The sequence below is a fragment of the Schistocerca cancellata genome, chromosome 7, assembly GCF_023864275.1.
Source record: "Schistocerca cancellata isolate TAMUIC-IGC-003103 chromosome 7, iqSchCanc2.1, whole genome shotgun sequence".
In the NCBI taxonomy this organism is placed as follows: Eukaryota; Metazoa; Arthropoda; class Insecta; order Orthoptera; family Acrididae; genus Schistocerca; species Schistocerca cancellata.
Genome location: NC_064632.1, coordinates 497,194,132 through 497,209,161, shown reverse-complemented (window position 1 = coordinate 497,209,161; position 15,030 = coordinate 497,194,132). Strand labels below are relative to the sequence as shown.

General features: G+C 39.0%; 1 protein-coding gene across 1 annotated transcript; it reads right to left on the bottom strand.

The window, feature by feature from the left end:
* Nucleotides 1-740: 740 nt before the first annotated feature.
* On the bottom strand, nucleotides 741-3,478 carry LOC126092162 (uncharacterized). Its single transcript, XM_049907633.1, has 2 exons — nucleotides 3,341-3,478; nucleotides 741-3,228 (listed from the first exon to the last, which is right to left on the bottom strand). Exons 1-2 carry the CDS (start codon nucleotides 3,423-3,425, stop codon nucleotides 1,721-1,723), a joined length of 1,593 nt encoding a protein of 530 aa, XP_049763590.1. The 5' UTR covers nucleotides 3,426-3,478; the 3' UTR covers nucleotides 741-1,720.
* Between the last annotated feature and the right edge of the window lie 11,552 nt (nucleotides 3,479-15,030).

The window sequence follows — 15,030 nt, the reverse complement described above, 5'->3', positions numbered from 1 at the left end:
TGGCAGCACCTTAAAGAAGACGGTTGTGTCAGTTAATATATGGAGCATAAAATGGAATCAACAGTTTGGCATAACATCCAGAAGCACACCATTAAGAGCACTACTACTAAATGTGGAAACCAGTTTTCTAAGAAGGTTAAAAAGAAAAACAAAGTGCAGCCCTAAAAAAAGGAAAGAGAATGTGTTGAGTATGTGGAAAGCTTTCTCTGGTGCTGTGGATTAGTGCAAATTTTATTTTAAAACAGTTTTTCACTGTTATCAATATTATTTCTTTAAAATATCTTTTGTTTACCTGTGTCAGTGGTAAATTTTAATCAAATTTGTTCATTCTGTATAAAACTTATAACATTATCTGTATATAACTGCAAAATATGATCCATGGGCATAAATAAACTAAAACTAAACAAGTGAAATAATCCCAGTTTCACAAATCATTTTTACACTAATTGCTTTTATGTTAGCTGGAAAAAGTGTGCACCACAAATAAATTTAATATTGCTAGTCTATCATGAAACATTCTGCAAATTGAACATGGTACCCAATAGTCAGAAAATGATGTTTTCATTAATTTATCGTGTGTGTGTGTGTGTGTGTGTGTGCGCACAGGCGTGGATGGCTGTTAACGTTTTTACTACCTACAGATACTTTGATTTGATGGCAAAAACCACTCCAGTAGAATGGAACTGTAATCATTAGAATGCAGATTTTTATAAGGAACACAAATAAAATCACACCATAGCTATTTTATACTCATATTTTAATCGAGTATCTCCATTTATACATGCAGTCACAAATCTAAGTAAATTTTTAGTTGCTTCCAATATGACATGGCAAGGCTATAAACTAGTTTTGATACAATATATAGGAAAGGTAACATAAATCTTGGGTGCAATAATATGTGTGCTGAAGCAATGGAGAGGTATGCTTTTCACACTGGACCAGTGCAAGAAGATTCATAGAGTGCAGCTATAAGAAGCATGCTACAATAAAATAAAGGGAAAAAAAATATGTCAGGAAGTTGGGAGAAGGAGGAGGGGGGGGGGGGGAGAAAGGATCTTATGTATCAAGACAAGATGCACAGGATTATGAAGAAACAAACCACCTGTTGCTACAGAGACTCATACAACATACTAAAAAAAGGAAACATAATAAAAAATGTGAGAAGTTGTATTTTAGCAACATGGACCCAGCACCAACACAAGCTCTGAAACTGAGAGGGACCCCCACCCCCACCACCCTGCAACCAATCAAACAGAAGTAACAGGGGATACTGAATACACAGGAAAGAAGTGCTACACAAATGATCACAGGTTTGTTTGACTCATGGGATAGCTTCACGGAAATTCTGAAAACTTGAACTGGTAGACACTTGAAGATAGATGCAAACTATATTCAAAACCTACATCTAAGTTTCAAGAGAGTACTCTAGGAATAAACTAAAATCCCCAATGTATCACTCCCAAAGGATCAGTAAAACAAGAATAGGCTAATTATAATGCACACAGATGCATTTAAGCAATCATTCTTCTCATGCTCAATACGTGAATGGAATGGGGAGTACCACTAATAAGAAGTGCAAAGGGAAGTGCCGCTGTCATACAAGGAGCCAAAAATAGAAAGTGAGCATGTATCCAGAAAGTTCTACAAATGGCAAAAAAACTTAGCGAAAATTAATTACCAGAAAAGAACATGTGAATAGTCACACAAGGGACTCAATCACTTATAGTAAAAAATCAAATTGGTCATTAATAGATCTCAAAATGTCATTGCTTTCTTCTTGTAGCTGAACTAACCTACGATACATTTTTAATTTTTCACTAGAAATTACAAGTTTTTCTTTTTCACATTTGAGCTTTTCTTCTTCAAATGCAATCATTCTCTCTGCTTGTTGAAGCTTCATTTTCTTTAACTGCAGTAACTCATCATTTCTCCTTTCTAAGCCTTCAAGTCTCTCCCTGTCTACTTCCAGTTTTTTCTCGTAGTAAAGTTTCCTGTCAGCTCTTATCTGTTGTAAGAACGACCGTTTCAGGTTCCTTCTCTTTTCTGGTGGACTAACTGATGATTCAGAAGGATTAGTAAATAACTGTTTGCTACTGCTTGCTGCTGGTGCAGGTTCATTACTACTTGGCGGTGGCTCAGGTTTATTACTACTCCTATCACTGTTCACATTGGATTTTCCACTGATAAGTAATAATTGTCTTCTACTACTACTACTACTACTTGGTGTCAGCTCAGGTTCACTACTAATCCCATCACTGTTCCCATTGGATTTTCCACTGATGAGTGATAATTGTTTACTACTACTACTTGGTGTCAGCTCAGGTTCACTACTAATCCCATCACTGTTCCCATTGGATTTTCCACTGATGAGTAACAATTGTTTACTACTACTTGGTGTTAGCTCAGGTTCACTGTTAATCCTATCACTGTTCCCATTCGTTTTTGCACTGATAATGAATAATTGTTTATTACTACCTGTTGCTGGGTCAGGTTCACCACTAATCCTATCATTGTTCACACAGGGTTTTCCAGTGATAATGAATAACTGTTTACCACTATTTAGTGATGGTTCGGTTTCACTAGGCCTACAAATCACATCACTGTTCATAGTGGGTTTTGCACTGATAATGAAGAAATTTTTACTTGGTAAAGGCGCAGGTTCACTACTAATCCCATCACTATTCACACTGGAGTTTCCTCGGATAATGAATAATTGTTTACCACTACCTGCTGTTGGCTCAGGTTCACTACTAATCACTTCACTGTTCGCATTAGATTTTCCACTATTAATTAATAATTCGTTACCACTATTTGGTACTGTCTCAGGTTCACCACCATTGTTCCCTACCTGTAAATTCGATTTCCCACCACTAGAAAGCACACCTGTCTCATCCGACTGCGGCACTGGTCTGATGATGTCTTCTCCCTTCAGTATCTTCTGCATCGCATCTTGGTACACAAAGTCCTTTCTTCTCCTCGATAACTTCAAATTATTGTCCGTCGCTCTCTTGTAACTGCGCAAAAGAACTCTCCACCTGTTCTCGCACTGGGCTGGCGTGAAGTTCATCCCCATCTCATTCTTCAGTGCGAGGGATATTGCAACCCACATGTAGTTCTTAAAACGAAAGTCTTTACCTAAGCGATCCCTCTGTACCTCATACGCGTTCAATAAAGCTAGCGTCGCTTCTCGGCTCCAGAATACTGGAAGGTCACTCTGTACGCCGACATCTGTAAATACAGGCACAAAATTACAAACTCCCATCTGCTGTCACACTGTACGAGTCATACACATACACAACTAACAACTGTCAATTAATTATTGTAGTACAGCATGTTTTACCTTTGGCGCATTCCATCACGATTTTCGCAATTTGCAGCGGAATACCAATTTTGTTTATGTACCAGTTTCCAACCGTCATGCGCATGCGCAGTGAGGAAATTAGCGGATTTGCCTACACCTTCTGCTGCTTTCATGACGTGCAGCGCTCAACGCGGTGAGTGACGAAAACAGGGAGCTTTCGAACGCAGCTGAAATCCCAAACTGTTCCCAGCCGCGCATGCGCAGCAGAACCAGTTTACAAACTGGGTTTGTTCGACTAACGATTGCAGCTGTAGTAATCTAGCGGTTGCGTCCGGCAGCGACAGTCCCCAATTCCAGTTAGTTCTCGTTGTGATTGGCCGAAAGCCAATACTTGTGTCTAGGGACAGCAAATCTTGATGCCGATCTGTTACGCTCGGATTTTGCAGCTCGTAGCAGATAATGAAAGCCAGTAGTATCCTGTGTATTGTTCACGTGTTTTGGTTATTGTGCGTTGATTATGTTAATACTACTTTCATTTGGGTAACGGAAAAATATAGTTGCAATTTGTGCACTGAAACATAGGACAGTAATACGAAGTTATATTCCCTAATTATCCAAGATAAATGCAGGTTTCCCGTTAACGTGCGTAGCCATACTACAGATTACATTTCATGATCACTCTCCCTGACTTGAACATCTCAAACCTTGCTATACCCAAAAATTACGGAAAGAATGATATTGCCACAAGGTTCTCCTTCCCGCATACCAAATATTAGGCTTTTCATGTGTGTAGTTCATACAGAATTTCGTCAAAACCGAAACTGATGAATAAAAAAAATGTATTTAAGAATATGATGTGGAATGTCTCATTTGATGTGCGTGCAATTTAAATATCTCATTTCTGAGGCCTTCATAAGTTTACATTCGTATCAAAGAAACATACTGTCAACTGTTTTATCACGCTTCTCCCCATAAAAATTGTGCTTTAACAATTTGCTTTACTTTCTTAACTCACTGTCATTCACAGTGACAACTTTCATTTCATTTTTATTTATCGGCAAAACACTAATGGTAATCAGACAGCACAGGTAGTTTTATTGCAAACTCATATGTTTCTACTAAAGTAGTCTTAATATCAATAATCTTTAATTCCTACAACACAGTATACCTTATAGGCAATTCCTTCATGCGAACCATCTAGAACAAGAAAATTTTGAAAGTCACAGCTATTGTGACTATGGTCTATAGAAACAGTTCACCCAATTTACAAAGATTTCAAACACTTATAAAAATTCGTAGACACTGAAATTGTGTATATCTTGCTCTAATAATAGACTCCTTAAGCTAATTAGCTTATATTGCAAAACCTGCCAGCTGTTTCTGATTCTCCATTCCAGTCCAACACATTAATAAATACTTCTCCACCTCAAGGACTATAAGATATAATTACAGTATCTTTTGTGCTATTGGAAAATTCAGTCAACTAAAAGGAATGTTACATAGAAACACATAACTACTCATAAACCGCTGTAGTTGGATATGAACTTCTTGAGAGAAGTACACAAAATTCCATTATTTAAAGATCAAATTAAGCTCCAGGTTAGTGGAGGAAACCAAAGGACATGATGTTTATGCAGATATCGATGACTAACATCAGATTCAGACCAATCTAACTGCATAGTCTTCTATGTTCAGAAATGTGTAGAATTAGTCAGTTAAGATAATTTTTGAGGATTTTTTTGTAAAGTGAACTGTAGGTCCTAAAACATGGAGATTGTGATAAATTACACAAGGTTAAAAACTTCAGTAATTAACAATTTTGAATTTCATGTGGAATGAATCAAACAATTGCTTATCCTCAAAGTGAATGTAAACTTTCGCTGTTTGCCTCAAGAAAACGTTATGACATGCACCCAAGAGCAGTCGATTGGCTCACCCGATCTGCACCAGGATTAACTGTCCCTAGACACAAGTAAAACTGTTCGAGTGACGACCAGTGGCTGGTCGTAACGAGTATTGGCTGAGCAGAGGCACTTTTTCTGGCGATTCCTGAAAGAACTGTTTGGGCAGATTCTTGAAAATAGATGGAAACTATCCTGATAAAGTCTACAGATAAAGTTTCAAGAACTAGCTCTGAACACTGACTCTAGTAATATACCACAACCCCCTACATATCACTCCCATACAGATCATGAGAATAAGATCGGATAGATTACACATACACAGAAGCATTTAAACAGTGATTTTTCCTGCACTCTAAACGTGAATGAAATGGGAAGAAGTCCTAATAACTGGTACAGTAGGAAACACCTTGTGCTATGCACTTCACAGCCCTCCCCAGAGTACAGATATAGGTGTAGAAAGGCTTTAATAGTGTTGCTCCAAAGAGACACACTAATGCAAGCACAAATCTTTTTTTGTTGTCTTGTATCCTTCTAGTACTAGGTTCCTATTACTGCTAGCCTTTTAAAGGGATGGTACATAACAATATTGTGAAAATTTAATAGATCCTAGTGTAATTTTATTTCCTTGAGGGGTTTTTATTTTTTGGGCATCGGAAGCAAAAGTACCTCACTATCCTCTGTTAGGTTCACTTTTAAAATGAATAAATTTTCTCACTTCCATGCATGGATCAGATCACAAAGGTCGGATGATTGTGGGTCATATACTATACTCCTTGCTATAAACGAATTGCATTCATTAACTTAGCCCACATAAGATGGGAGGTGGCATTGGTAGGAATATGCATGCTATACCATTACATACACATTGGTGAAATTAAACTGCATACCGGATTCATAACCACCAGATACATTGCCGCCACTCCCTATAAACCAACTTAAATAATGATTGTTTTTATTGAAATTAGATAATTTCCAGCATTTGTACTATTTGGGCATTTATTACACTTTAGTTTACTAACATTGGTGCTAATTATCTGCTAAGTACTGTCAATCAGCAACAAATTGTCATAATATACATATAATATAATTATGTATAAAAATTAGGAAAACTGTATATTAATAACAGTATATTAATGTTGAAAGTAGTAAGTGTCAGAACTAAATCAGAACTTCTTCAGTTAACATTCTGTATCGCTTCTGCTTCAAGAAATGCTGATCACAAATGGGAACCAGAAACGTTTGACTCTTTCATTTATCTTAATCGATGTTTCTGGGTAGCCTGAAGCTGTGTCAGTCATTATTTGAATAATAAAACACTGCAGCAGTAACCCATTTTTTCATGCTTAGCACAACGCGTTTTCAGAACGTCTCAGCCATGACCTAATGTTAATAGAAGTTTCCACAATGAAATTTTCTACTCTGCAGTGAGATGTGCACTAATATGAAACATCTAGGCAGATTAAAACTGTGTGCCAGACTTTGGTAGCTCAGTCAGTAGAGGACTTGTCCACGAAAAAACAAAGGCACTGAGTTCGAGTCTCAGTCCAGCATATAGTTTTAATCTGCCACAGAATTTCAAATCAGCACACACTCCATTGCAGAGTGGCAAATTTTATTCTGGAAACATTCTCCAGGCTGTGGCTAAGCCATGTCTCCACAGTATCTTTTCTTCCAGGAGTGCTAGTCTAGCAAGTTTCACAGAAGAGTTTCTGTCAATTTGGGACGGAGCTCGAAGATGAGGTACTGGCGAAAGTAAAGCCGTGAGGATGGGTCGTAAGCATGCTTGTCGCTAGAGTGCTTGACCAAGACAGGTAGAGCTCCCAATTTCGAATCCTAGTCCAGCCAACAGTTTTGATCTGCCAGAAAGTTTCATATGAGCGCACACTCCACGGTGGAGTGGAAAAATTCATTTTGGAAACATCCTCCAGGCTGTGGCTAGCCATGTCTCGTCAATATCCTTCCTTCCAGGAGAGCAATTTTTGCTAGCTCGACAGGAGAGCTTGTGTGTGGTATGGAAGGTCAGAGATGAGGTACTGGCGGAGGTAAAGCTGTGAGTACAGGTTGTGATCCATGCTTGAGTAGATCAGCTAGTAGAGCACTTGACCATTAAATGCAAAGCTCCCAAGTTTGAGTGTCGATCAGACACTCAGTTTTAAATCTCCCCGGAAGTTTCATTGCAGAAGCGTTTTGCGTGTTTTTCTGCTTCTCTCGGATTGCAGTCGTCTTTTAGCGTTTATAAGGTACTGCACCTCCTGCATTATGCGGAAAACTACACATGTAGAGTGAAATTTCACACGCACTGTTAGTGATGAGATAGTACAGTGCAAGAGAGGCACAACACACATACAAGCATCGCACAAAATACTTGATAAATATCTACACTGACAATGACAATAAATTCTCGAAATACATAGTGCTAAACATGAAAAAATATGTACCTGTTGCAGTGTTTCATTATTTAAATCAGAAACGTTTGAACAAAGGGCGAGTGACTGAAATTATAAGCCACAACCTGCATTTGGCATATGTATGGTGTTCACATCATGTGGCAATGCTATCCCACTGTGGGTTGTACAATCTTTGTCTTGACCGCCGCATTTACGACTGCATTATTAACGAAGCCATCACAGCCAAATATTCGTGACAAGCAAGAACATAAATGTTGTTGCTGATCGTTTCACTTGCAGGGGTTTCGTCTTTCGCTATTTTATCAGACTTAAGTCACAAAATCGAAGAAAGTGGTTCCTAAGAGAGCTCGTTCGTGTATGTAACAGTGAATATTGTACAACATAGATCTATCATATGAATAAGGAAGAACCAGACAAACCGGAAGATGGGGAAAAATATTAGTATGCAGAAGGCTGTGAACCTACTTCCTCCAGCTCCACACCTGCACGACTCTAATTAGCTAACCATACCGATAACAAGAAGTTTGCAGCATTAGTATTGTTTATCCTAGGATCTTCTGAACATTTTTTAACATTGATATCTTTTTAACTGGCGTTTAATTGTATCAAATCGCACCAAGAGTGAAATTTGTGATAAATACTAAATGCGCCAGTGCTCTGAATGGCGTACTGTCGTAACAGTCAGGTTATAATCCGGAAACAACAAAATACACTGAAATTCAATATGGCATCTACAAGGCAGCGAGCCAGGGACTTCACATGACCCAATTTGAATTCCAATTGTAGCTTTCAAATTGTCGTCACTTATGAGCAACACTGTCTACATAGGGAAAGTCTGGACTGCAGTGTTCCATGTGGAGTCACCACATTGGCGCTAGAGCAGATGGCACGGTTTAATAAAGCTAGGGAATAGTGCAGCTGCTTTCTGAAATTATCGTTCTAAAGTTAGTTTTGTACCTTTTAAGTGGAAAATTTTCTTTTTTTAAGTTTAAAAATCAATTTTCGGTTATGGATAGGACAGATATTGCTCATTTAGTTTGAGAAAAATGGTATACTTTCAGAAATGTTCATACCTGCTCAATGCAAACACTTGGCAATAAAATTTCGTGCAGGAGTATTAGCATCGAGCTATCGCGGCATTTGTGCTAGTGAAGCATCCGGACAAACAGTTACATATGTTGTGCATTTTACCCATGCTATCTTTACCTAGAAAAAGTTGCGTGGGTATATGACAATGAAAACACCATTTGCAAACGATTAGTTTTGAGGATATTTAAAAAATTTGGAGTTTAAATTAGTCTCTATAACATTTTAGTCTTCACCACATCCTTAGTGAACAATAAACTTGTCAAACAGGAACTATGTAAAGTATCATGTGAAATCACTAGTAACTCATTACCCACCACGTTTTCCCTTCTCATGTGCTTACATATAATGATAATAGGCGAAACAACTGGCAGAAGAGATACTAGGCTTACCCCTCCACCACCATCAAATCCCCTTTTTTTACTAATAGTGTAGTGCTTCAATTATTGGAAGATTGGTTAGGATGACCTATTTTAATTATCATACAAATCTTTATCCTCTCCAGACATCTTTGGGGAAAGCAGAATTTTGTTACTGAAAACACATTCTTTTCCTCTCAATGCAGGACAGTTTATTATTGGTTGTATCTTAATCCAAAAATTATATATATATATATATACACTCCTGGAAATTGAAATAAGAACACCGTGAATTCATTGTCCCAGGAAGGGGAAACTTTATTGACACATTCCTGGGGTCAGATACATCACATGATCACACTGACAGAACCACAGGTACATAGACACAGGCAACAGAGCATGCACAATGTCGGCACTAGTACAGTGTATATCCACCTTTCGCAGCAATGCAGGCTGCTATTCTCCCATGGAGACGATCGTAGAGATGCTGAATGTAGTACTGTGGAACGGCTTGCCATGCCATTTCCACCTGGCGCCTCAGTTGGACCAGCGTTCGTGCTGGACGTGCAGACCGCGTGAGACGACGCTTCATCCAGTCCCAAACATGCTCAATGGGGGACAGATCCGGAGATCTTGCTGGCCAGGGTAGTTGACTTACACCTTCTAAAGCACGCTGGGTGGCACGGGATACATGCGGACGTGCATTGTCCTGTTGGAACAGCAAGTTCCCTTGCCGGTCTAGGAATGGTAGAACGATGGGTTCGATGACGGTTTGGATGTACCGTGCACTATTCAGTGTCCCCTCGACGATCACCAGTGGTGTACGGCCAGTGTAGGAGATCGCTCCCCACACCATGATGCCGGGTGTTGGCCCTGTGTGCCTCGGTCGTATGCAGTCCTGATTGTGGCGCTCACCTGCACGGCGCCAAACACACATACGACCATTATTGGCACCAAGGCAGAAGCGACTCTCTTCGCTGAAGACGACACGTCTCCATTCGTCCCTCCATTCACGCCTGTCGCGACACCACTGGAGGCGGGCAGCACGATGTTGGGGCGTGAGTGGAAGACGGCCTAACGGTGTGCGGGACCGTAGCCCAGCTTCATGCAGACGGTTGCGAATGGTCCTCGCCAATACCCCAGGAGCAACAGTGTCCCTAATTTGCTGGGAAGTGGCGGTGCGGTCCCCTACGGCACTGCGTAGGATCCTACGGTCTTGGCGTGCATCCGTGCGTCGCTGCGGTCCGGTCCCAGGTCGACGGGCACATGCACCTTCCGCCGACCACTGGCGACAACATCGATGTACTGTGGAGACCTCACGCCCCACGTGTTGAGCAATTCGGCGGTACGTCCACCCGGCCTCCCGCATGCCCACTATACGCCCTCGCTCAAAGTCCGTCAACTGCACATACGGTTCACGTCCACGCTGTCGCGGCATGCTACCAGTGTTAAAGACTGCGATGGAGCTCCGTATGCCACGGCAAACTGGCTGACACTGACGGCGGCGGTGCACAAATGCTGCGCAGCTAGCGCCATTCGACGGCCAACACCGCGGTTCCTGGTGTGTCCGCTGTGCCGTGCGTGTGATCATTGCTTGTACAGCCCTCTCGCAGTGTCCGGAGCAAGTATGGTGGGTCTGACACACCGGTGCCAATGTGTTCTTTTTTCCATTTCCAGGAGTGTATATATATATATATATATATATATATATGGATACTCTGCAAATCACACTTAAGTGCCTGACACCACAATAATTCTCTATTATTACACTCTTCAACAGCATATGTTAAAAATGAACACCTATATCTTTCTGTGCGAGCTCTCAACATCAACAAAATATTTTCACATTCGGAGGAGAAGGTCAGTGATTGAAATTTCGTGAGAACATTTCGCTGCAACGAAAAACATCTTTGTTTTAATGGTGTCCATCCCAAGCCCTGTATTGTGACTGTTACATTCTCTCCCCTATTTCGCGATAATACAAAATGTGTTGTTCTTCTTTGAATTTTCTCGCTATACTCCACTAATTTTATCTGGTAAGGATCCAAGACCACGTAGCAGTACTCCAAGAAAGGATGGATGAGAGGAGTGTAGGAAGTCTCGTTAGTAGATCTGTTACATATATACATATATGCATACATAGATCTGTTAATTAATTAATTAATTTTTTAATAGTTACTACTTCATATATAAGAATTCGTCTATTGAGTAGCAGGAGTTGTCATTCAGAAATTCTTTTAATTTGCTTTTAAATGTTGGTTGGCTATCAGTCAGACTTTTCCTATTATTTGGCAAATGACCAACGATTTTTGTGGCAGCATAATTCACCTCTTTCTGTTCCAAAGTGAGATTTAATCCGGAATAGTGAATATCATCTTTTCTTCTAGTGTTGTAGCTACACACTTTACTGTTATTTTTGAACTGGGATGGGTTATTAATGACAAATTTCATGAGTGAATATATGTATTGCGAAGGTACTGTGAATATCCTGAGTTTCTTAAATAAATGTCTGCAAGGTGATCTTGGGTGAGTTCCAGCTAGTATTCTGATTACACACTTTTGTGCAATGAATACTTTCTCTCTTAATGACGAATTGCCCCAAAATATGATGCCATATGAAAGCAGTGAACGAAAATAGGAGTAGTGGGATAATTTACTGATAAATTTATCACCAAAATTTGCAATAACCCTAATAGCATAAGTAGTTGAACTTTACTGTTCCAGCAGATCATCGATGTGTTTCTTTCAAATCAATTTATCATCAATGCACACACTCAGAAATTTTGAGTATTCTGCCTTAGCAACAGACTTCCGTTTATAGTCTATATTTATCAATGTGTTATGCCATTTATTGTACATAATTGTATAAACTGTGTTTTCTCAAAATTTAGTGACAGTCCATTTGCAGAGAACCACTTAATAATTTTCTGGAAGACATTATTTACAATTTCCTCAGCTGATTCTTGCTATTTGGGTGTGATTACTAAACTTGTATCATCAGCAAAAAGAACTAGGTTTGCATCCTCATGAATATATAGTGGCAAGTCGTTAATATACATTATGAACAATAAGGGACCTAAGACTGAACTCTGTGGGACACCATTCTTGATACCTCCCCAGTTAGAGGATTCCACTGGTTTTTGCAAACTTTCTGTACTGTTAATTTCAACCTTCTGCATTCTTCCAATTAAGTATGAATGAAACTATTTGTGCACTGTCCCACTCATACCACAATACTTAAGCTTATCTAGAACAATTTCATGATTCACACAATCAGAAGCCTTTGAGAGAGCACAAAATATTCCAGTGGATGCTGTTAGGTTATTCAATGCATTTAATATCAGTGAAAGCATATATAGCATTTTCTGTCGAAAAGCTTTTCTGAAAACCAAACTGACATTTTGTTAGTACTTCATTTTTACAAATATGTGATGCTACTCTTGAATACATTCCTTTTTCAAGAATTTTGGATAAAGTGAGATTGGGAAGTGGTTGTTAGCGTCAGATCTATCACTTTTTTAATGCAATGCTTTAACAATAGTGTATTTCAGTCTATGTGGAAAAATGCCCTGTTTCAGTGAGCTACTACATATGTGGCTGAGAATCCTAATTATTTTTTGGGAACAAGCTTTTAGTGCTCTGTTGGAAATGCCATCTATTCCATGTGAGCTTTTACTTTTAAGTGAATTTATTATTTTCCTAATTTCAGTTGAAGTGGGTTGAATTTCAATTTTATGAAATTGCATAGGTACTGCTTCTTCTATTACTGCCTTGCATTTTCTAATGAATAGCTGGATTCTATTTTCTCTACAACACTTAAAAATGATTATTAAAAATATTTTCTACTTCTGATTTCTTGTTAAGAAACTTTTAATTGTGTTTGATACAAATACAGTCTTCCTGTGCTCTTGGTTGCCCTGTTTTCCTTTTCACAATATTCCAAATTGTTTTAATTTTACTATCATATGTGTTAATCTCAGAGATAATGCATGTACTTCTGGACTTTTTAATAACTTTTCTTTATACAGTGCAGTAGTTTTTATAATGTTTCACTGTTTTGGGATCATTACTCCACCTAGCTATAAGATACATTTCCCTTTTCTGTTTTCAAGATATTTTTATCCTTTTAGTAAGCCAAGGCTTTTTACATGGTTTCTTACAGTTATATTTCCCTGTTTTCTTAGGGAAACTGTTTTCAAATATACTCACAAAGGTATCATGAAACAGGTTAAATTTTAAATTAGCATCATGTTCCCTGTATACCTCATCCCAGTCTAAGTGTTGCAGGCTTTCCCTAAAATTTTGAATTGTTAAATCTTTAATGGAACACACTATTTTGGAGGACTCTTTTTCATTATTGTATGGAGCTATATCATGTACTGTACCTAGCTGTGCATCATCTGTGATCAGACAGACCATTCTTAACAGGAAAAGTTTTTATTTCATTAAATTTATCTTGGTCTATGAAAACGTTATCTGTCATTGTGCTGCTTTCCTGTACCACCCGAGCAGGAAAATCAATAACTGATGTCAAATTGAAAGAACCAAGTAATACTTCAAAGTCAAGCTTACTCTCAGACTCTTTCAGAAAATCTACATTGAAATCCCCACAAACAATAATTTGCTTTCCTTTGTCTGGCAGGTAGCACAATGAAGAATCCAAGTTTTCCAAAAATAGTTGAAAATTTTCCCGATGGGGACCTATTCATGACTACATTTATAAAAGTGCCATTATTTAGTTTAAGCTCGCATGCACATGCTTCTATACGTTGCTCTACACCATTTTTTTTAGTTTCCAAATTTGTCACACTATGACTGATTTTAACATATATGGCGACTCCTCCTCTCTCCATAGTGTCTCTACTTACATGTGCTGAAAGCTTATAACCACCTATATTTAGCATTTCCATACCTGTGACTATATGATGTTCAGACAGGCATAGCACATCTAATCCAGCCTCAGTTTCTAAATCTTCTAAACAAATAAGAAGCTCATCTACTTTATTTTTTTATATCTCCCGATATTTTGATGCAATATATTAACATTATTTTTCACTGTGCTTTTATGTGTATCTTGGTACATACTAACATTATTTTTCACTGTACTGTTTTGAGGATCTTGTGATATTTTCGCATTTCTAGTACCTGCCAGTCTGAACTTCTCATTAAGCTTAATTTCAATCAATGTAGGATGATTGGACACTGATATTAGCCTAAAAAAGTACTCCCATGAGTTTCAGTGCCCCCCCCCCTAAAAATGTTGTTATCATCCCAGCCAGCTTACCCTTCCCTTTTCTACTGAGATGCAGGCCATATCTTGTGAAGTACCACTTACCATCACCATCAACAGTAACCAAACCTATGCCTGACAAAGTAGCCGCCCAAAGCAGCTGATCTAGCTCCATATTGACCCTCCTGACAGAGCTGTTCAATTGGGGCTGGTCATACTGCACGAAAGCAGGGACCAAGCCAACATTTTATCGCTCGTTGCAGATGCTGTTTTTACCAGGTCAGACTCAATATTGTAGCCCTGATCCCTACCAGTACTATTTCCCGCTCCACTCACTACCACAACATGATCCTGCTTCGTAAAACCCTTGCACAATGATCTTACATCCTCTATCACTTGACTAAGACATGCACTGGGCTTGAAAATACTTGTGACCTGGTACCTGTCACAAAATTTTTCCTGCAAGGTCTGGCCCACGCCTCTTCCGTGCCTACTACCTAACAACAGAACTTTGGTCCTACTTTCTAGTTTTTTCGCAACAGTTGGGTTCCTTGTGAAAGCCGGTTGAGTGTTGACTACACTTACGTCTACTTGAGCCTCTTCCTTAGCTGACTGAGGTAGCAAGGATAATCTACTATTTGTGCCAATGATGAAACGGTCTGATACTGATCTCCTTCTGTGGCCCCTGTTCCTTGCTACCACTTTCCACCTGTCTTCACCCTCCTTTCCCATTAACCTCATC